Raw genomic sequence first — 21569 nt, 5'->3', positions numbered from 1 at the left:
TTTAATTGGTGGTCAAAGACCCTAGGAGGTGAAGGGATTTTAGAGACAAAAGGTCCTTGTAGTTTTCCTTGGAACTTGTTCATTTCCCCGTACGAGTCTATTTTACACTCTCCATTTGGCATGAATTAGACTTTGTAATGAAAAGACAAAGACACAGTTGATGTGCCTGATTCTTAGCGTCTTTATTCTTAAGTAAAAATCAGTGATTCAATAAAGCCATTTCCATTAAAATCAAGGTTTTTGTCCTAACCAGCCACTACTTGCAACAAGTGGCTCTTACAGAACTGAAGAAAGTTATGCCATGTCATTGAAACCACAGAGGGTTTAAAGCCAATCACCTGAGTCATGAATTAGTCATGTGACTAATCACTCAAGAAATGCAAGAAAATTATGTAATGGCAACACTGATTGACTCATACAACCAGAAAAATGATCACTGTCAAAATGTGTAGTATAAAAAAATGTTTACCATGTATATGTTGCTTGCCAAAAATGATTGAAAAAGCCTCAAACCAGATGGTAGAGTTATAACATCTAGCAGCTGGAGGTTAATAAGGCCAAACAGCAGGATATATCCAGCCAAACACTGACCCACTGACAGATGTTCTTATTGGTTCTGTATTAGACTGTAACAAAGATGGATGGTGTGCCACTTCATTCCACTGTAGAAAAAAACAAAACCAAAATATCCCAGAAATGTTTTGAAAGTTAGTTGAAAAACGAACACTTGAACATACATCAGCATGATAAGAACTAAATGAAATGATCTTTGGGAGAAAGTTATTTGAAGTAAATTTTTTTGGATGACCATAGCCACCAGGGGGCTATCAAAATGTTTTTGAAGCAGCACGCTTCGATCAAATTGATGTCAGTCTTGTACATCATGAAACATGTTCCTCAAAGATATCGTATGGGATCAGATGCGTTCTTATAAACCTCTTTCTTTTGTGTTCTGCAGAAAAAAGTTATACAGCTTTGAACGATGACAGGGTTTTCTTTCAGAAAGTGAGATGACTGTGCACTGTCATAAAGTCTCTGCCCACTTGGAGATTGACCAGACTGCAACAAAATCAATTTAGCCTTTTTAACACTTTAAATATGTCGTTACCCTAATGGATCCCCCCACGCCAGACTCAATGACCCAATCTTTACGTCACTCTCCTCTTTTTATCCTCTGTTGCCTTTTAGAATAAAGTCAGAGGTCAAACGGAACAAGCACTCAATGCCAGAGGAGTCCAAAGACTCACAGCCATTGAGCTGATTACAAAGAGCAGTTAAAGCCAGACACACAATTAAAACAGAGAGAGAGCGAGAGAGAGCAAGATAGAGAGAGAGATAGAGAGAGAGATTAATACCAGATCAAGAGTCTATGGGTAATTAGATGTTATACTATCTGTGTGTTTTAGACTTCACAGGTTTTAAAACGAAAAAAAAAGGCAAAAGCTTAAAGTTAAGTGGAATTTACAGAGTGAATTTAACTTTAATTTGTTGGCAATTGAGGTTTTCTCCTTTGATGTGTTTGAGTGTTTTCATATTGACCCACAGAATTAAGATAAATCTTCTCCTAACATAGTGGCGCCTATGATGTTTTGCACGGTTTTTACTGGGTTCTAAATCTGGCCTCGAAGTGAATATTTTCACATTTTATTCACATTTTTTTATATTGTTCTTGGACCTTTCTCAATCATATTTAAAAATGCCTTGCGCAAAGGTGAGTATCCTATGTTTATCTAAACATAGATAGGGTTTGTATAACTCCATAACTCGAAGTATGAGCAACAGCAATAATGATGTTTGCCTTAGCAAAACAAAAATAATGAAAATGGACTTGAAATTAACGTTGCTAATTAAAAATTCTAAGAACAGCAGAGGAACAGAAATGAGATTATTACAGACTCCATTATACAGAAGCAATCTGCCATGACGTCCTTATTCGTTTTACAGTTTAATTAATGAAATTAAGCTTATATATAGATTTTTACAATAACCCAAAGAAATGATCATAATAATAAAGGAATACATTTGACAGAGATAAGAAGTATCTTTCAGCTATCCTGGGCAATGCTGGCTCACCATCTTTATACTGTATATTATATTGTATTGCAAATATTGCATTGTCAGTGGAGCCAAAGATAAATTCTTGCTAACATTCTTGAATGATTGTTTTGTGTTAAATCAGTGCAATAAATCCAGACAATCAGATATTCAACAAATTATTTTCTTGTGTTCCAAAGAACAACGCCATACGGGTTTGGATAGCAAAAAGGTGAATAATAATAGCACTCTTTTTGTATTTGCTATGTCCTCCGTGTCTTTCATGACAGCATACACTCCGGCTTGCATGAACCGGACCGGTTGCAAAACCTGGTGATCCATGTTATCCAGCATATTCTAAAAATGTTCCAATCTGGTATGTTTCAATAGAAGCAAGACAATCTGACCTTTTATTCAAAGGACATATTTGCTTACGTTTGATAAGTAACCCACAAATCTACACTGTTAAGTGTACAGATTTTCCACGTAAAATGGAAAAAAAATGAATTTTATTTTTTATTACAGATTTTGTAATGTATTTAAAAAAAAAAGGTCAAATAGCTTAAAATTACAGAAACGACCGCAAATGTACAAGAAAACGTGTAGTTTTACAGGGAAAACACTTTATTTTACATCTTATTTCTGGGGCCCAGCTGGCAGAAAATTTCGGGGGGGTTTACAGTTTATTTTTGAAATACGGTCAAAAACGGTAGAATGTCAGAAAAAAGACAGCAAATTTACAAGAAAAAAGGGGAAAACTATTTATTATACATATCCTTATATCCTGTAATTTTACAGGAAATAAACTGTATATTTCTGTAGCTCCAGCTGACAGAGAATTTCATTTTTTTTACAGTGCACATTTAGGTAAATCTAGATTTCTATAGAAATCTGTGTTTTAAAGCAGTCACTTTATGAAAGCAATATGTCTATACTGTGAAAAGGACATCTGTTCATTCATGACTGAAGGGGTTGTGTTGAGCTCTTATTGGGTCAGTGACTCGCTACTCTACAGAGCACAAGATATCACACACCTGCTCTGCGATGACTGCTGCGTGGGGTTCTGTTCTCTAGTTTGTTGTTTTACCTCTCCATCTGTGATATTCATCTCCATATGGTGCTTTCTGAAATTTTTAATGAACGTTCTTGTTCATATTGTGCTGCATGACTCATCAGTGCATGTTATACCAAAGGAGAAAAAACTGCTTGCTTTGTAATCGTTCATGAAAATTGAATAACTTGCCATGCCTTTGAAACAAATTTCTTTCTTGACTGATGTCACAAAGACCATGTGGGTTGTTGTTTAATCTTAAAGGAACAGTGCGCACAACAGATCACCAAGAAAACTCAACCCACATGCTGTACTCTAAACTGAGCAGCGACGCAGTGATTGTGTGATTCAGTCAAAACGCGGGTCACTGAGTCAAACAGCAAAGCACAACTTCGCCCTTTAAAACTGTGTAATAGCAGAGAATCATTCACACATACTGAGAAAAGTGGATGGCCTGGTGTCCCGCCACACTGAAGTAGAAGTTGGTGGTGTGTATCATCTCATTGGTGTGGCCAGTCTCCTCAATCCAGTGACCAATCGGGTGGCAGTACACCCCGTTCACCATGTCACTGTCATCATACACACACTGCCTGTCATGACGTGGACCGTTGCCTAGTGACAGGAACAGAAACAGCACTTGTAATTAGAATCAAATTGCACATTAATGACACATACTGTACTGTATGTTCGAGATGGTAAAAAAATATTTTTTAATAATTTAAAAATAAAATGTATGTAAGTTCTCTCTGTATGTTTAAGCTATTTTTTACAATTACAACGAGTTTTGTACCTAATGAACATCATAACGTTTTCTATAATAACCATGGCATAAGGTCATATTATGTGATATTTATCTGAAGCTTTCTAATTTTTTGTCACATGGCAACAATATAACTTCCAGCGTGTTGACAATACAGTGACTTGATTTGATTATGTTAACTAAAATAATACAATATATTAATAATTAAAATAAAAGCATACTTATTATATTTTAAACCAAAACTGCATTTTTAAATAAACAAAAACATATTGTGATTGAGTAAAAGAATATGTACCTGAAAAGTAAAATATTCCACAATTTCAATCTTATCAATCTTAATCATACAGAAACCAACAAAGACATGCATTGTTTTGCTGAATCTTTTGATTATTTTATTTTTAATGTAAGATATGGTCTACCATCTTATTCATACTTGAAATCTGAATTTAGGGGGTCGCACACCGGACGCAGAAGCGCCGAGCCGTCCAGGACAACTAATTAATGTGGTAAAATCGAGAGTTTTCTGTATTAATGCACTGTTTTTCCATCATTCCCAAACAGATAAATGCATCTTGCAGCTTATGGTGTAGTTAGTTTGTATATTAAAGATGATTTCAGTCAAATAACACATCATTTAATGTTAAATCATGTGAGTGGCGTGCTGTCGCTGCAGGACTCAGAACTGCATCCAGAGTTGTAGAGGAACGCTGCCGCAAGGTGCCGAATGACGGCGCCGGTGTGTGTGTACACTCATAGAATGTGTACACTCATAGAAAACAAAGTTTATTTTGACAAACAATGGCATACCGTATGAGGTTTCAGGATCCCTTGAAATGTTTTAAAGGTGTCATGAACTGGCCTTGTTTATTGTTTTATACTGTTGTATGAGGTCTACTTATGACGTTCGCATGGTTTTTACATTAAAAAACATCAAAATCAATAAGTAATAGGCTATTTTCTACCCTGGTTTTGAGGCCGGCTCGACAAACGCTCGGTTTTAATGGGCGTGCCGCATTGAAGACTTGGAAGTATATGCCCACTGCTATGATTGGATAGCAGTTTGCATAGTAAACTTAGTTGGAGCCTTCTGGGAATTTGTTTAGAGACGTAACGTTAGGTTACACATTCGTCCTATTCGCACGTGATAAGTATTATCTGGGGACCTCGTGTGATTTAGAAATGACCTCCCCACATCTGTATTTCATATGGTGCATTCACATGGGATAAGTGAAGCTTGTGATTTTACTCAAATTTACTGACTTTACTGACTTACTGTACCCTTCCTCACAGTTGTCATGAAGGGTAAAATTACCTATATAGACCAAAATAATGTTTTGTACCAGGCTGTAAACATGTTTTTTTGTGCTGTAAATTTGGCCATTTTAACATGGGGCTCAATGAGATTCTGCTCTGTTTTGGAGCCAGCCTCTAGCGGCCAGTCGATGAACTGCAGTTTTAGTCACTTCCGTGTTGGTTTCACGAGAGAGACTGGAAGATTGCCCCTTTAAATGACAGAGTTTTTCAGACTGGAGTCACCTGACATCAAAGAGTTCACATTTAAAAGCTGTGGCTGGCACTAAAATATTTCCTGCAGCACTGTAATTGTACATAATTTTGATATTCAAGTCAAAAGCTTGGTTCGTGTCATTATAAATAGTATAGAAATGAGCCCTTGTGCTTATTTAAGTGGCCAGAGCAGATACAAACAGAGAATTTACCCCAGATCTTCTAACGTGTGTGTGTGTGTGTGTGTGCGTGCGTGTGTGTGTGCGTGCGTGTGTGTGTGTGTGTGTGTGTGTGTGGTTGTTGTATATCCCGGTGGGGACCTAAACCTGAATACACACCAACACATGGGGCGACTCGTGTCACCGTGGGGACCAAAATTGAGGTCCCCAGGGGCAAAAGCTAATAAATTGTACAGAACAATATTTTTTTACAAATCTAAAAATGCAAAAAGTGTTCTATGATCTTAGGTTTAGGGATAGGGTTAGGGATAGGGGATAGAATATACAGTTTGTACAGTATAAAAACATTACGCCTATGGACTGTCCCCACGGGGATAGCTTTGGGATAGTCAACCAAAGCTGTGCGTGTGTGTGTGTGTGTGTGTGTGTGTTGGACATATGGTTGCCTGAACATGTACAGTTTTCATCCCAAATTCACATTCATCTTGAGAGACTGTGGGGGGTCTGCTGTTTGTCCGACATTTATCATCCCACCCTGCTGCTGTCGTAATCTCTAGTGCTGTGATGCTGAGAGCTGCAGCCCACACAGAAAACACGCCGACTAACAGCATGAACAAAATCTCTCCAATTATTATATATTATAGTCAGCATTACAATCTCAACTCAAATAACACACATTTGCAGAGTAGATTGTGGTTTTTACATACGTAAATTCTAGGGCTTGGAATCTTTAAGGTTTGGAATGTCGACTGAGTCAAAGACTGAAACATAGTGAATTCATTGTTGAAATTAAACTTTGATGCTCCTAATCTCAGAATTACGTTATGAAACTTTAGCCTGGTTTTCACAGACTGGGTCACAAGATAAAGAAGTCTAAATGGTCTTAAGTCTGTTTGAAAACGGGCCGAATACATCTTGATGCACAACATTTTAGTTGAATGAACTTTAAAGTGATAGTTCACCCCTTAAAAAAAATTCTGTCATCATTCCCTCCCCCTCTTGTCATTTCAAACCTGTATGACTTTCTTTCTTCCGCAGAACACAAAAGATATTTTGAAAAAATGTTGGTAACTGGACCCTATTTACTTCCATTAGTTTTATGTCAATACAATTGAAGTGAATGGGGTCCAGTGCTGTTCGGTTACCAACTTTCTTCAAAATATCTTCTTTTGTGTTCTGCGGAAGAAAGTCATAAAGGCTTGAAATGACAAGAGGGTGAGTAAATGATGAGAGAATTTTCATTTTTGGGTCACTTTAAGATTTATGAAGAAGACTCTGAATAAATAAGCTTACATTTTACATAGATTCAGAAGAACTTACTCCCTATTTCGATTAAAAGCCTTTGTAACATTCTGCAACATAGATTTCTTTTGGGGTTTTTATTTAAGGGTGAAATATTTCTAAAACATAATAAACAAACGCATCACTTTAACTGCCATCTAAACACGCCAACCGTATTGGTTTTTCAACCAAAATTATTAACACTACAGTATATCATATATTTCCATGTCCATCTGAAGAGACCAACAAGTGCTAACAGAGGTCTTCCCCTGTGTGAATGCTCTCAGTTGGCACATTATGATGAACAGAGTATGTCTCCCTTAAATTCAAGCTTATGTACCTGAGGCACTCTCAAAAACAATTCACCTGCGGCGCTCCCTCAACAAGAATCATTTCAATCTACTAAATGCATTCAGACAATCTGAATGTGTATGCCAGCAAACAATGGCTCAATCAAAACCTCCGCCAACAGAAGGCGTGAGCACTAGAGCAGATCCTCGATTTGTTGTGCAGTCATATTCATTCAAATGATAAACATGATGAAATGAGAAAGCCGCTACTCAGGTAGGGAAGACAGTTTCAGGTTGCCTGAAAAAGCAGGTCATAAACAAACTGACGGGGAATGATGACGAGAAATGTCTGATTGGAATAATGTGCTGATAATGTTTTAATGTGCTTTAAGGCCCTGTCCACACGAACACGGGTATTTTCGAAACTACATTTTTTTCTATGCAGTTTTGGCCGTTCGACCACATGCAAACACAGTACTCGGTCACTGAAACTGAAAGTTTTGAAAACTCCTGCCAGGGTGAAGATTTTTAGAAACTCCGAGATTTGGTGTATGATGTTGGAATGCGTGCCGCTATCTCCTTTGTTTGATGTCAGATTCCAGGCTTCTGATTGGCCAACGTGGCTTTGTGGATGGGTTATATCGCCACCTGTTTGTTTTGCATGCTTTCGACAGCGCTTTATAGCGTGTTTTTGCGTTTCCGTGTGGACGCGGGGAGTTTTTCATTTTTAAATGAAGAAGGAAAAACTCTGTTCATACAAATACCCGTGTACGTGTGGACTAGGCCTAATATAAACCATGTGCAAATTCATTATTTTAAACAGTTGCTGAATATTTTTCCTATAAAACTGCAGTTTCAAATATTCAGTTTGAAACTGCCTCAGTTTTTGACATCATGACCCTGTAACCAATGACGCTAACAGATTTCAGTCATAGATATGCAAGGATGGTGCAAAGCCTCGGCACTGAAACGATCGCTGGCGTTTGCTCGGCTTCTGCAACATGAGCACGCGCTGCTCACACGTCGAATGACTGAGACATCTATGTAGCTATAATCAATGATCCAAGGTCACACGATTAAATATAGGCGGGGACTAATTTGCATATTCATTTATCTATGTATACTAAATAAAGCAAGGGTCTCACCATGAGACGAATGCTTTTCAACCAGTTCACACGCTCACACGCCACACCTTGTATATGCTGAGAAGTAAGGGAACGACGTGCCCCGCTTTATACAGTTCATAGAAGAGGCAAATTAAATGTGAAGATGAACGAAACGTGTCGTTCATGTCCGATTCACTGTGATTTTTCCGTGTTTTACTCACAGCATTGAGATGAGAATTACAACCTATCACAGACAGCGCATGGACGTAGTGACCAATCAGAAGTTTAGATGAGTCACCAGTTTTGTTGCGAAAAACAACAGAGTGCAGATACTGTACGTTCAATCAAACTCATTTATGATAACATGACTTTCATGCAGTCAGCTTCATTCATTCTAACACAAGATTATAACTAAAGTCAGTTATCTTTTTCGCTCGTTTTCTGTTTATTGCCAGTTTGAATAGCCTAAATGTTTTTTCATGCTGCTAACAGAAACGATCCCTGATAGCACACATACATCTGGTTTACGTCTATTTGATGTCTGCATTTACATCTGCAAGACATCTACAATACATCGTTTGCTCATCTGCAATACGTCTCGGAGATGTCTGCTGTCAGACGTCATATAGACATCTAGAAGATGTCTGTAAGATGTTTATGATTTAGAATGGATGTACAAGAGCTCTTTCTAAGATGTTTAGCAGATGTTTTTAAGCAGATCTACAGATCTTTAGCAGACGTATTACAGATGTTCAGACGTCTCCGAGACGTATTGCAGATAAGCAAACTATGTATTTAAGATGTCTTGCAGATGTAAATGCAGACGTCAAATAGACGTAAACCGGATGGATTGTGCTATCTGGGATGTGAAGATTTACTAATGCAAAAACTGCAACATAATCACCCATAAACAGTTTATCTGCGTAGTCCAGGGGTGCCCAGACTCTGTCCTGGAGATCCAGACCGCTTCTCAATTCCAAAAACGCAAAGAACGGACTTGTGTCCTTGCTAGATTTGGCAAGTTCAAACTCGGGAGGACAGGAGGATGCAGACAGGTTATATTAGAAATGGAACAGCAGAGTATACTTGAGCGTCACTCAGTCAAATACATGCAATCCTAGTTCATAATATTTATTTTAATGTAGCTTTAGGTTTAAACGAAGTTAAATGAATAATATGACAAAACACAACAGTGTTGTTTTATTTAAAAAACATTAATATGTGATTCTGGCAACATGACTGCTCTGTTATTGTTTAGAATAAGTAAGGGATAATCCACGGCTAGCCGCGCATTAAAGGATTTTAATGCACGATGTGGAGGCGAAGAACCACCCGACATGAAGCGGATTAAAAATCCTTTAATGCACGGCTAGCCGTGGATTATCCCGTTTATACCATGGTTATTTGCCACGTTAAAGATTTTATTGATGTTTACAGTGTCATTTTAGATCAAACAGGTGAAAATGAGGGTTAATTTGTTAGTTCATTTGAAATGTAATCAAACTGACTGGCGCTACCCGTGTGTTAAAGGTTTTAATTGTTTAATTAAATGTTTAATTTTTGATTACATTTAAAATTAACTGACAAATTAACCGTCATTTTTACCTGTTTGATCTAAAATGACACTGTAAACATCAATAAAAGCTTTAACTTGGCAAATAACCATGGTATAAGCGGGATAATCCACGGCTAGCCGTGCATTAAAGGATTTTTAATCCGCTTCACGTCGGGTGGTTCTTCGCCTCCACGTCATGCATTAAAATCATTTAATGCATGGCTAGCCGTGGATTATCCCTTCCAGCCAATCAGAATCCAGTATTCAAACAGACCATGGTATAAAATGAAATATGATGCAAAACACAATGCTTTATTTTGAAGTGTAAGCAGTCTGTACAATAGGAAATATAACAAGCAAATAATTTAGTCAAAGGTAACATCACTCCAGTAGCCAGGGCTCCAGTACAACATTAAATCAAAAATAGACTTTGCCATCAGTCAAAAAGATTTGCCCCAAAACAAATAAAAGATTTATAAGACCAAAGATTGCCTCATGTTTAACGGCTACAGAGACATCAGAGCCAGCTGTGAGATTCAGAAGCACTTGCCGAGCTGAGGCTGAGTTGGGTGGGGTACATGAGCTCTGATTGCCCGGTGATTGCATGGATCTCACATCTCCGAAATCTCCCCAGGATTTTTTTTAAAAGACTCTATCTTTATTAACCAACTGCAGATTTGAAATTTAAACAAATACATTCTTGCCTAAACAACTCTTAAAACAAAATTTTGTGACTAAATAACCGTAATATTACAAACATTTAGCTGTTTTCCTGCTCCACTACACGGGAAATATAGCGTCCTAAGTCCACACAAGTCACCTCCCAATGTATCCTCGATAAAAGGGGTGGATCAAGGACACATCCGGCAACGAGATGACAAGAACGTATATTGAGAAACGGCCCTACTGTCCTGCAGAGTTTAGCTCTGACCTGCCTCAAACCTGACTGCAAGTTTCTTCAAAGCCTAGTGAGATCCTGATTAGCTGGTTCAGGTGTGTTTGATTTGCTGAAAATGAAACTCAAATTCAAATAATTTTTGGCATGTCATAAGGCTTGTTCGACTTGATGCGGCACTGTAAGATCCGACAGGCAGATGACATCAAAATACCGCGAGAGCGATTCGATTTCGGTTTTTTCTAATCGCTCTCGCGATACTTTGATATCATCTGCCTTTCGGATCTTACGGCACCGCATCAAGTCGAACAAGCCTTATGACATGCCCAAAATTATTAGAATTTGAGTTTCATTTTGACATTTTCAATCATAATTACAATATCAAGAGCAATAATGATAAGGTTTTTTGTTTAAATATTGCAGTGCCTGTTTTTTATATTTATGACATGTGATGTCACTCAACTCCAGCATCAGCCTTGAACTTTGTTTTTTTGTCTTTTTGTTATTTATATTTAATGTATAGCCTAAACGTTATGCTTTCAAAATTACATTACTCTTACAACATTATGCAATATTGGTGTAAATATTTATGGCACATTTGAAACAGTCTTTGCATTAATGTCGCTACAGTTTAAAGATGGGTTTTGTCGATGTTGATAACATTAGTGGTTGAAAGAATTGATTAAGTATTTGAAATAAAAGACAAAGCATATTTAAGAAGGTAATTATAAAAATTGCCCTTATAAAGATAAAAAATGCCCATACAAATCACGTCCAGGGGGCAAATTTTGATGAATATGCCAATTTTGTGCTAAATTGTTATTGATGCAGTCAAAAAAAACATTTCAGTAACGTTTTAAACACACAGCTTGACATACATGCTCAGGGCAAGTTCAGCAATCCTGCTGTACAGTATGTACATTGAGCACTGCTGTTCAGTTGGCTTGTTTGGGCCATTTTTACATTTGTATTTTTGAAAAATATAATATCTTTAATCAGATTTACCAATTGTTATAATTTCTATTTGTGCTGGTCAATCACAAACAATAAGACTGAACATCTAGAGAATTAGGTGGGGCCGAGGGGCCGCTGTAAATTTGAGTGGCTCCTCCCCTCACAGTTTCCTCACTCCAAACTTCTGATAAACTTGATGAGCCCTGGCTGGTTTTACGGGATAAAATGATTAAATGCAGTGGGACTTTAAATGTATTATACGTGACGATAACTGATTTAAAAGAATGAGGGATTTGAATACTCCTTGCTTTAAAAACACTGTAATAAAATAAAATAAGATACTGCAAACAATACTTGTTTTAGAAAGTTTTCCATTTCTGTCAGAGCTTTTTGTAAGCTTTGCTTTCGAACCACTCTCGCGATACTTTGATGTCACATACCGATCAGCCTGCGCAGCATGAGGTCAACAATGAGTTTATGATACATCACCGCCACCAAGTGATCGTGATAATTTATTACAACTTACGACATATTTTGCTTAGAAGTTACGTGTACACTTATAATGATCTTTCATTAAACTGATATTTACTCACAATATCTTCATATATTACATCTTCACATACCTTCCCAAATGTAGCGCCCATCGACCCGCTTTATAAATTTAAACCACAGTTTATCTGTGTACGGCTCTGAGAGATGTACATCACCGGTCCAAAGACACGGCTCACAGGTGGAGAGAACTGTGCGGCTCGACTTCATCTTTATGGCTCGGTTCGGATCCCAGTGTCCCATCTCCGGGCGTGAGCCCAACACAAACACCTCGGTATCTGAACACGACGGTGTCAGGATGACACCAAACCTGAACACAAGCATGTCCTGCGCTTCACAATATAGTCACATGTGCTGTAACTGTTATTGATTTACATGTATCTGCAACCCCTGACATTACAAATAACTGTGCTAAAAATACTTCTGTTCTGCAAATGCACAGTGACAAATACAGTGGCTGAGATGGGACAAGTGAAAGGGCTCTGTGTATTTTATGTGCTGTGTTCTTCGTACGTTCACTTGCATTACTGATAAATGACCTTTTTTGTGCAGTTTTAGTAGATATTAACACTTTTGCCAGTTTCAAGTGGTAAATGAAACGTAAGTGTCAGGTGTCCAGCTTTCAGAATTGCAACATAACGGTCCATTTTCCTCACAAATGGGCATAAATAATTTTTTTAGCTATGAAGAGCCTTTCCTTCTCTGTTTGTTGGGTATTATTACTTCTGTTTTGTGCATTTTGACAGAAAGAAATACAATGTTGTCTTAAAAATGTGTGTCCGTCACATCCATAACTGTTTATTTCCCTGATCTTAAATGGAAAATTGTTTACAGCCTGATATTTGGTCTTCTGATTTCAACAGTGGTTTAGTAAAATATAAACAGATGATATACCATGCTAATATTTCAAGTTTTGACTGCAAATGTCACATCCATAATGCTGGAATTGCCCCGTTATTAATACTGCCTGCAGACATATCCCTGTATCAAAGCAGAATCCCATTATAACCAGTGTAATGGAAGAAAACATATATTTTTTAAGCTCAGATAAGTGAATAAGTGCATGTAATACAGTTTCCACATAAACCTTCAAGTAACGGGCATAAATGTGACTCTCTGAAGATTTATGAGTCATGCACAGATCCAAGCTATTTTGCTTCTATGTTGGGGATATGACACTAACACACCATGCGAGACGTTTTAATCAGGCAACTGCATTTTGCTTCCTTTTTGCTTGATATACTAGCCTGTAACTAAAATCTGAAATATTTATTTTATTAAATGTCCATCTGTACATAACAGTGTGCCCCTTCTATTCTCAAAATCACTTCATTGGGGCTTTGATATGAATGAGGGTGCAGTCTATGGCACTGATAAAGTTAGCAAGACCTGAGTGACACATTAATCAGCATTTTTCTCGCGAGATAATCATTAACCTTTCTTTCTAAAAGGTTGTAACATTTATAAGACAAATCAGTGAAAACACAAAAGATAATAAAATATGTTTTTAATTCATCAAAATCAAAACCACATGCATCTCCAACCAACAATTCTGGTCATTTCTTTTTGTCTAGAATAGATCATTAAAAGACGAGACATTATCATGGATTAGTAACACAATTTGAGGGCTGCATTACAAAAAAATAATCATTTAGAATACACAGACATGAACACACAATCTTGGGTGACACAAGTTGAGAAGCCTAAAACAGCTCTCTAATACATAAACGCTAGCTTTCTTTAAGCCCCCAGACACGAACACTATTCTGTGGTGATTCCATTTATTTGTTTTATTTAGTTGCAGATTGCACCTTTACAAATACATTCTCTGCACACATTTATATGCAATCATTACAAGTGATATGACACACATCTTATGCATGAGTTACAGAGCGTTTTCTAGTGCTCCTCAATTGTAATGTTCCCCAAGCGTCCTCTGACCCTCTTACTCTCCACGGGAAGCACAATAGCGGAGTGTCTCTTTACTAAGGAGAAATGAAGACACGGTGGGCCAGAGTGCAGACAAAGGCAAAATTTCAGTAAAGTGAAAAAATTTGACTGTAAATGTTGAGATATGGTTGGCATGCTAACCTGGCATGCTGATATTGACTGATACAGTAATAAGTGAACCAAACGTGTATATACTTCAATACAGTGTCCAAAGTGACAGAAATAAAAACGAGACTGTAAAACACATCTATGCCATAATGTTTCATCTTTTGTCTCCATTTTTTCCACTAGACTTTTTGAAGACGTATTTTGTCATTGAGCCTTTTCAATGGTCTGTTCTTTCGTTCACGAAAGCCTTGTTTGTATTTTTGCCAAATATTAATTATTTTACTGAAGTCCATTCGTGTCATTTCTGGAAGCTTTTGGAATTACAGTTGACAAGACAGATTATGTTTCTACGTAAAATATGTTGTTAATAGTTGTAAATAACAAAAACAATGTGTGACAGAACAGGACAACAAACATCTCTCGAAGTCACAATCCAAGAGCAGGGAGCAAAAAATGATAACGTTCAAGTCCCACTGGATTCTAGGCATGACAGCTGTTTCAGGATCAGGCTGAACTGAATCTGTCTTCAGTGTCAATCACCACGAACTACAGCGTAACTGATCCAGAGACTAGTTAGCTCTTATAGACCAAGATGTATGGTATCTTCACCAAACCATGCAAATATAATAGTGTGGGCGTGTACTGTCAGGAGGAATCAGCAGTCATTAGCTGATTGTCTTGCTGTGTCAAGACAAATAAATCAAGTGCTATTCGACAGATTAAGTCTCATTTAATCACACACAAATTAAGCCTTGCTTCGCCAATGTCTACCGTCCCTTAAAACCGGTCCTCTGTCTGGATATTAAAGTATGGGTGTGTGTCAGTGGGGCAGAACATTTTTAGTGGATTAAATGTCAGATCACACACCTTCAAATCAAACTCATATTTGATATATTAATAAAAAAATATTTTTTACCATCAAAACAAAAAAATATTTTGTTTCCTTTTTATTTACACAGTGATAGTATATGGTAGATTAAGAGGTTAGATAATGTAGTGTTTAGTTACATCTTGAACTTTCCCGTTGTGTTATGACACTGGTTTGAGAACAGATCGAAGTGATCTCCCGTCTCGCGTTAACTCTCTGGTTGTGCACATGCAGGGAAGTGGAACCGCTTCGACTTGTCGGAGAACTTCATTGTATGGACATTGTTTCAAGTGGTCTGCCATGCTCGAGATGTCCGCAAACTCCCACCTGTTAACTGGACTAAAGGCTGTGCTAAAACGCCAAACCTGTGGAAAAACACAAGTTACTAGTGAAATGAATTGACACTAACAATGTGGTACAGGACAAACCAAGCCAACAGTTGGCCAACGTTCAGCCATGTTTTAACAGTGTCACTATGATTGGCTGTTTATCTTATATTTTGTATTAAATATACGTTTGATGAGTTAAATATAAACAAATATGTGCATACATTTTAAAATTTTTACAATTTCCTTGCATATTTGTAATTTATCATTTATAAAAAATGATAAATACAGTCTATAACATTCACATTTTATACTCTTTATATTAAAGGAAACTACAATTTGGAATGGTAAGCAATAGTGAAGGTGTGAGAAACGCAAGTGCAGCTTTGTTTTACGGTTTATATTGACAGTTCTAGATCCATGCGTTTCTCTTTTTAAATGGCAAAAACAGATGGCTGCCACCTGCTGGTTTGTGACAGTTATTTCTTCTCACGCAGGAGCCGAACATATGTACTAGTTGGCCGTTGACTATAGCATTTGTAGTGTGTTCAAGCAAAACTGATGTTGGTTTGGTGTGTCTTTACAGTGCCTGCACATACTGTTTTATTCCACAGAATTTGAAAAAAAAAGTATAGCCAATAAGAAATATGATTAATAATTGTACCTTATCTTTGATCTGCCAGGAACGTCTTCCATCTGAATACTGCTGCTTCTCCCACTGTACCACAACTATGCCACGTGTTTGCAGCAAACTGGCACACACATCCCTCATTGTACGTGACACCATCGATAGCTGACACAGGCTAAAGCCATCCAGAAACCGTGCCACATGTTGAAGAACCTCAAACGGCAACCCGCTCAGGTGATCACACTTGGGTTCTATGACAGTCTGCGATGGAGGCTGCACACCAAACGACCTTAGGTGGCGGTCATGAACAACCTTTGAACCTTGACTGGACGGGCAGAATCTACGTTGGGAGTATGTACAGCCATAATATGCTAATGGACAGCGGTGCTCCATCCAGCCATTGAGCCCGGAGTGGATGTCTCCATGAACATTACGGAAGTGCGAAAGGAACTCCTCTCGACGGAAAAGCTGACCACACTCGAAGGTAAACATGGAGCCCTCGCGTGGAGCCCAGCTTGGTCGCGGCACAAGCTGCTCCAGCGTTAGATCAAGCCGCAGAGTGCAAAATGGACTTGGTTGCGAAAGGCGAGGCGCAGCTCGGTCGCAAGCAGAGGCTGATGCCACTTCTCCAACCATCGTGCTTGTTGCCAAGATGGCAGCGGGGAAACTAAAGGTTTGGGTGCCAAAGTCAATGCGCGTCCCGCCGAATGCATAGACCGTGTCTGATATTCTCCGAGCTCGTGGCGACTCCTCCAGGCAGAAAAGCAGAGCCGCGGAGGTAAAGTCGATTTCGCCAAGGCCCATTGGGTCATCCTGAGGCTCCTGATCTAATTCGGATGTGTCCACAGCTTTGTCCTCCATTTTGCATCGTTGATGTCTATGGAGGAAGCTGTCAGTAAATGACCCCTTCCGTCCATTAAGTGCAAGTGGCATAAAATTTCTGAGCAACTGAAGGTTTTGGAGTTTCCTCTCAAAAGCCTTGTCTTCAAAGTCTAATGCTTTCACAGGCAGTGCACTTTCTCTCTGGACGGTAAAAGTCTGAGCATGTACAGGCTGCTGCATCAATGTGGCTTGTGACCCAGAGGTCTCCTGGATTAAGAAAGGGTGTTGGCCATGTCTTATTTCTGGTCTATGGGGAATTAAAGGACCTAATAATTCCCAAGAACCTCGGGACTCTGGACATTGATTGTCTTCTGAGGTGGATTCCATTATGTGATGGACTGTCTCATCTTTACAGTCTATAAGAGAGCCATTACAGAAACCTTGCTTATTGACATCCTGTAACATGACTGGCAAACACTCACCTGCGTCCTGGTCAACAATGAAACCCGAGGTTGCTTCTTCACCATCAATACCCCCCACAGCCCCAAGATCCTCTTGGACCTCACATGTTAAGTCTTTCATATCAACATCTGTAGACTCCACAGTTTTTGATTGCTTGAGCTTACCATTGTCATTAACACTAATCGGGTCAGTTGCTTTAACGGCATCTCCTAGTGCACCAAGGGCAGAAGCCAAGCTCCTGCCAAGCTCCATCAGAGTTTGGTGCTGTGAAGGCTGTAGAATCTCCTTTAAGCCACTGACCCCATTGGCTATTTTATCACATTTACATCTGTTCTCTTCCTTTATCGTTTCATTCAGTTCTCCATTGCGATCCGAAAGCGAACCGGGCTCGTTATTGGTCGTGCAGCCGGTGTCTGAGGAATTAAGGTGGATCAGGACGTTGAGAGCCGCAGCCAGGCTTTTAGTCGTCTCTACTGTGGTTTGGTAGAGCTCACCGTAATGTTCATCATGTAGGCCATTAATCCCATTTGTAATCTTGTTTTTGGAGCAGCCTGCCGTTGAGTCCATCTCAACCATCTCTACTTGCCCGCATGGAGCCAGAACAACTGCGGCAGGCTTTTCACTCTGCCCTGCGGCCTGAGTCTTTTTCTCTGGACCAGTAGTGGGCGACAAAGAGACGAGTTTGAGTGACGCTAACATGGTGCGCTGGTCCTGAAGGGCGAGCGCCATGTCGAGCTGCTCCACCTCATCCGCTTCCTGACTCAGTCGCTCGTATGAACGATAATCCTCGTCATTTACCGGCCACCTATTCCACTCCATAGTGCAGCACACCACACCTGCAGGGCACACTTCAAGGTGCTCTGCCATCTGGCCACGGGCCAGAGTAAAAGGGCATCCTATGCTGTAGTTAAGACATGGTACCCTCTCAAGTGGGCACAGCAGCTTGTGTTCGTCAACCTTGCAGCTGTGGAAAACTGCACCGCATATAAGTGGGCAGTTGATGAGGTCACAGGAAGTGCCAGGTTCAGGCTTAATCATGCATCGCCTGTTTATACAGGAAGCGCAGTGAACATGGGGCTCCACCATTATTTCGGACAACAGCAGCAAGGCAGACACAGAAGGCCTGAAGTCTTAACCACTGCAAAATTACAAAGAAAAAATGATTTTAGAATCTCATACACATATAAACCATACAAGGCAAAGCAGGCATGTTTATTATGTCAGTTCATGACAGTCACAGCAATGAATAGGACATTACTCTGGTTGTAAGCTCACATCTATCTATTACAGAGGTCGCGTTAACTGAAAAAATTCTCTGTCATTGACGGATTTTTGTACAAATGACGGCAAAATCTGAAGGGCATCCGTCATTTTGACGGATTACAATAAGGGCAATTTGTAATGCCCCGTTTTATCATTTACTATCATCAGAACGTGATCGTGAATGGACTGAACATGATTGTGAGCGGCAGGAGGTAGGCTACATCCCCTGCCCTGAACGCTATTGCAAAGGGACGTGTGTTTCCCATTCATTAGCTTACTTACAAATGCCTGGGCTGTTTTGGAAAACACACGCGCGCGCGCGCGGTCAGCGGAGACTAGCGGTGCAGATGCATCTGTCTCTCAGACCCCGCATCGCATGCACGCATACACAAACAAGTGGTGCGGTCTACAGAGTTTTTTCCCCCAGAAAAGAGACTGGCGTCTTTTTGGATAAATATTAGCTTTCAGTGAGTGGAAAAATGTCTCTCTCGGCATCTTCTCTGTGGCAGAAGCAGCACATTCATGACCAAACTGCAGCTTGTAAGTGAATGAGTACAAAACACCTTTTACAGGCACCTGTCATTGTTACTGCCTGGACATATGAACATAAACATTGTATGTAATTATTATTTTATTTCTGACAACAGAAAGATTAAATATATAAATGAATATAAAAAACAACAACGGCTTTATTGGGCATTCAGTTGTATTAAATATAGTAAGCTCAGAGAGTAAATGAAAGTACAGCGTGATGACGTCGCTAACATGCTAATTAGCACGTAACACCACCTTGCACCATAGTGACGGGTAATAATAGATTATGACAGATTTTTTACTAGCCGTCAAAATGACAGACAATAAAAAGTCTAGCGCAACCTCTGATCTATTAATTATTTCACAGGCAGTCACGATAACTCAATGCTTATGGCACAAAACACAGACAAGAGACAAACCTGCATTTGTACATAGGCCAACAAATTGACAGCAATCTTTTAGAAATGATCCCCTTCTCAGGTTATGAAAGAGGACGCTGTTCTGCTGAACACAAAGGAAGATATAATTATACAATAAACAAATATATGGAAGAATGTCAGTAACCAAACAGATCTCATCCCCAATTTACTGCCATAGTAGGGAAAATAAATCCTATAGGAGTCAATGGGGGATAAGATTTGTTTGGTTACTGACATTCTTCAAAATACATTCTTTTGTGTTTAGCCGAACAAAGACATTTATACAAGTTTGGAAAAACCAGAGGGTGAGTAAATGATGACACAATTTTCATTTTTGGGCGAACAAACCCTTTAAGCTAAAATGAGATCAACTCATTATTCAACATCACTAACTGACTAGATAGTTGTTAAACTTGACCACCCTGACCAGACACTGAAAACAATAGTACTTGGAATATCTAATTCCAAAAGCTTGGGACACAAAACGTTGATATGATTTGTTTTATGGCTTTCATGTTATTTGTGTTTTATATAGTTTTGTGTCATTGTGTTATACTGCATCATCATTACTCTTTTCATATGATTACATGACCAAGACAACAGATCTTAATTGCAGATAACATGATATTATACCCATTGTACAGTACACGGGTTATCTATCGACTATATATAGTATAAAAAAATCCAAAATATCTTGAAAGCAACACTTATGGCTAGAAGTTCATTTTTGTCATTTACAAAATGACATCACATGACATCAGGTTCCCGTGTTCTTCAGTGAATGTGCTGTGTAACGTGTGTAATGCATGGTAAAACAATTCTTGTGAGTTAAACTACTGGACTGCTGACAGATTCCCTCCAGCTTTCATTTCAATATATATAAAACTGCCTCACTTAAAGTGCGTACTGCTGCTCTACAAGTTCTTGAGCAAAGGCATCACATTAAATCACATAGTAAAAAACCCTTAGGGTTTTATTACATTATGTATTGTATGTGTAGTAGTATCCATGGATTTTGGTGGAGTATTTACCATTTGTATTTTCATGGTTTTACCACAAATATCATGGTTTAACTATTGTTACTGCCGTAAAATAATGGGTAATTTGTGAAGAAATGCAGATTTCATACGTTATTTATAGCATTTTGTCACTATGTAATGATTAAAAATACCTTTTCAAAAGAACTTGTTTAACAGCAATTTAACCCAGTCCCACAGAACTGAAATGACATGTCGTGTCGTGTGGTTGAAAATAAAACGTCTTTTACTTTAGGAACGGGATGGTGATGTTTTGGTCGTTGTTAAACTTTGTTTTTATTTTCTCCTGTGGTTAGCCTGTTAGCTAGCTCAACTTTCTGTCTGAAGTACACATAAACAAAGTGATCACTTACCCACAGACTGCGTCAACTAACTCCTCGAGTCACTCACACACGCTATTTGCAAGTTTTTTATACACTTATCCGGAATTAGTATGAAATGGGACTCTTCAAAACACTGCTGGGTGAATGTGTTCACAATCATCACCGTTTGGCCTATCCATAAAAAAGCTTAGTCCGGCCGGGACGCACGCGGATGACGTCATTCCGCAATGATAACTCCGCCATTCCGGCGTAATGATGTCGCAGTTTATTTAGCTACTTTTTAACAAAAATAACTAACTTAATAACGAAATAAATTTTCAACAATATTCATAATGGGTGTATTCGGACTGTATATTTAATTTTCATTTTCACAATATTTCATTATTGTGCAAAAAATGTATATTGTTTTAGGCTGCATGATTTTGACATATTGTTACTATCACCTGTCATAAATATTTCCCTTTTCACATTTTAAAATAATAAAAATCGTCCAAACTATCGAATAACACAAGTTACTTTGAAAAAGTAAATAAGTAAATAAACAAATATAAATAATATAAATGAAGTGTGCTAGATTTGAGCTCTTATCAACATTTACATTTAGCAGACGCTTTTATCCAAAGCGACTTACAAAGAGTTCATTGAGCAATAAGCGATATGTCACAGGAG

At 38.6% G+C, this 21569-nt stretch overlaps 2 protein-coding genes across 4 annotated transcripts; both read right to left on the bottom strand.

The window, feature by feature from the left end:
• Positions 1-564: 564 nt before the first annotated feature.
• On the bottom strand, positions 565-12576 carry LOC130550113 (laforin-like). Its single transcript, XM_057327487.1, has 3 exons — positions 12235-12576; positions 3523-3697; positions 565-662 (listed from the first exon to the last, which is right to left on the bottom strand). Exons 1-3 carry the CDS (start codon positions 12482-12484, stop codon positions 608-610), a joined length of 480 nt encoding a protein of 159 aa, XP_057183470.1. The 5' UTR covers positions 12485-12576; the 3' UTR covers positions 565-607.
• A 1093-nt stretch (positions 12577-13669) lies between these two features.
• fbxo30b (F-box protein 30b) lies at positions 13670-21108 on the bottom strand. 3 transcript variants are annotated; one of them, XM_057327490.1, is made up of 4 exons: positions 20931-21108; positions 19541-19625; positions 16077-18462; positions 13670-15451 (listed from the first exon to the last, which is right to left on the bottom strand). In XM_057327490.1, exons 3-4 carry the CDS (start codon positions 18408-18410, stop codon positions 15248-15250), a joined length of 2538 nt encoding a protein of 845 aa, XP_057183473.1. In that variant the 5' UTR covers positions 18411-18462; positions 19541-19625; positions 20931-21108; the 3' UTR covers positions 13670-15247. The 3 variants fall into 3 exon arrangements, with proteins under 3 accessions (XP_057183473.1, XP_057183472.1, XP_057183471.1); XM_057327489.1 differs by having other exon boundaries at positions 19541-19622; XM_057327488.1 differs by lacking the exon at positions 19541-19625.
• Positions 21109-21569: the final 461 nt, after the last annotated feature.

Source organism: Triplophysa rosa, unplaced genomic scaffold (genome assembly GCF_024868665.1).
Source record: "Triplophysa rosa unplaced genomic scaffold, Trosa_1v2 scaffold235_ERROPOS495182, whole genome shotgun sequence".
Taxonomy (NCBI): Eukaryota; Metazoa; Chordata; class Actinopteri; order Cypriniformes; family Nemacheilidae; genus Triplophysa; species Triplophysa rosa.
Note: the sequence above shows the minus strand (reverse complement) of the source record. Positions and strands in the feature narration are given on the sequence as shown.

Bases quoted from the DNA above. Each gene is read 5' to 3' on its own strand.
- fbxo30b (XM_057327490.1), bottom strand. From the start codon at position 18,410: ATGGTGGAGCCCCATGTTCACTGCGCTTCCTGTATAAACAGGCGATGC. The intron at 15,452-16,076 runs GTACAATTATTA...GTTTTTCCACAG, and splicing joins CCTGGCAGATCAAAGATAAG to GTTTGGCGTTTTAGCACAGC.
- LOC130550113 (XM_057327487.1), bottom strand. From the start codon at position 12,484: ATGCTTGTGTTCAGGTTTGGTGTCATCCTGACACCGTCGTGTTCAGAT. The intron at 3,698-12,234 runs GTATGTGAAGAT...TCCTGTCACTAG, and splicing joins TGGGCGCTACATTTGGGAAG to GCAACGGTCCACGTCATGAC. The intron at 663-3,522 runs GTATGTGTGAAT...TTTTTTCTACAG, and splicing joins CAGGCCATCCACTTTTCTCA to TGGAATGAAGTGGCACACCA.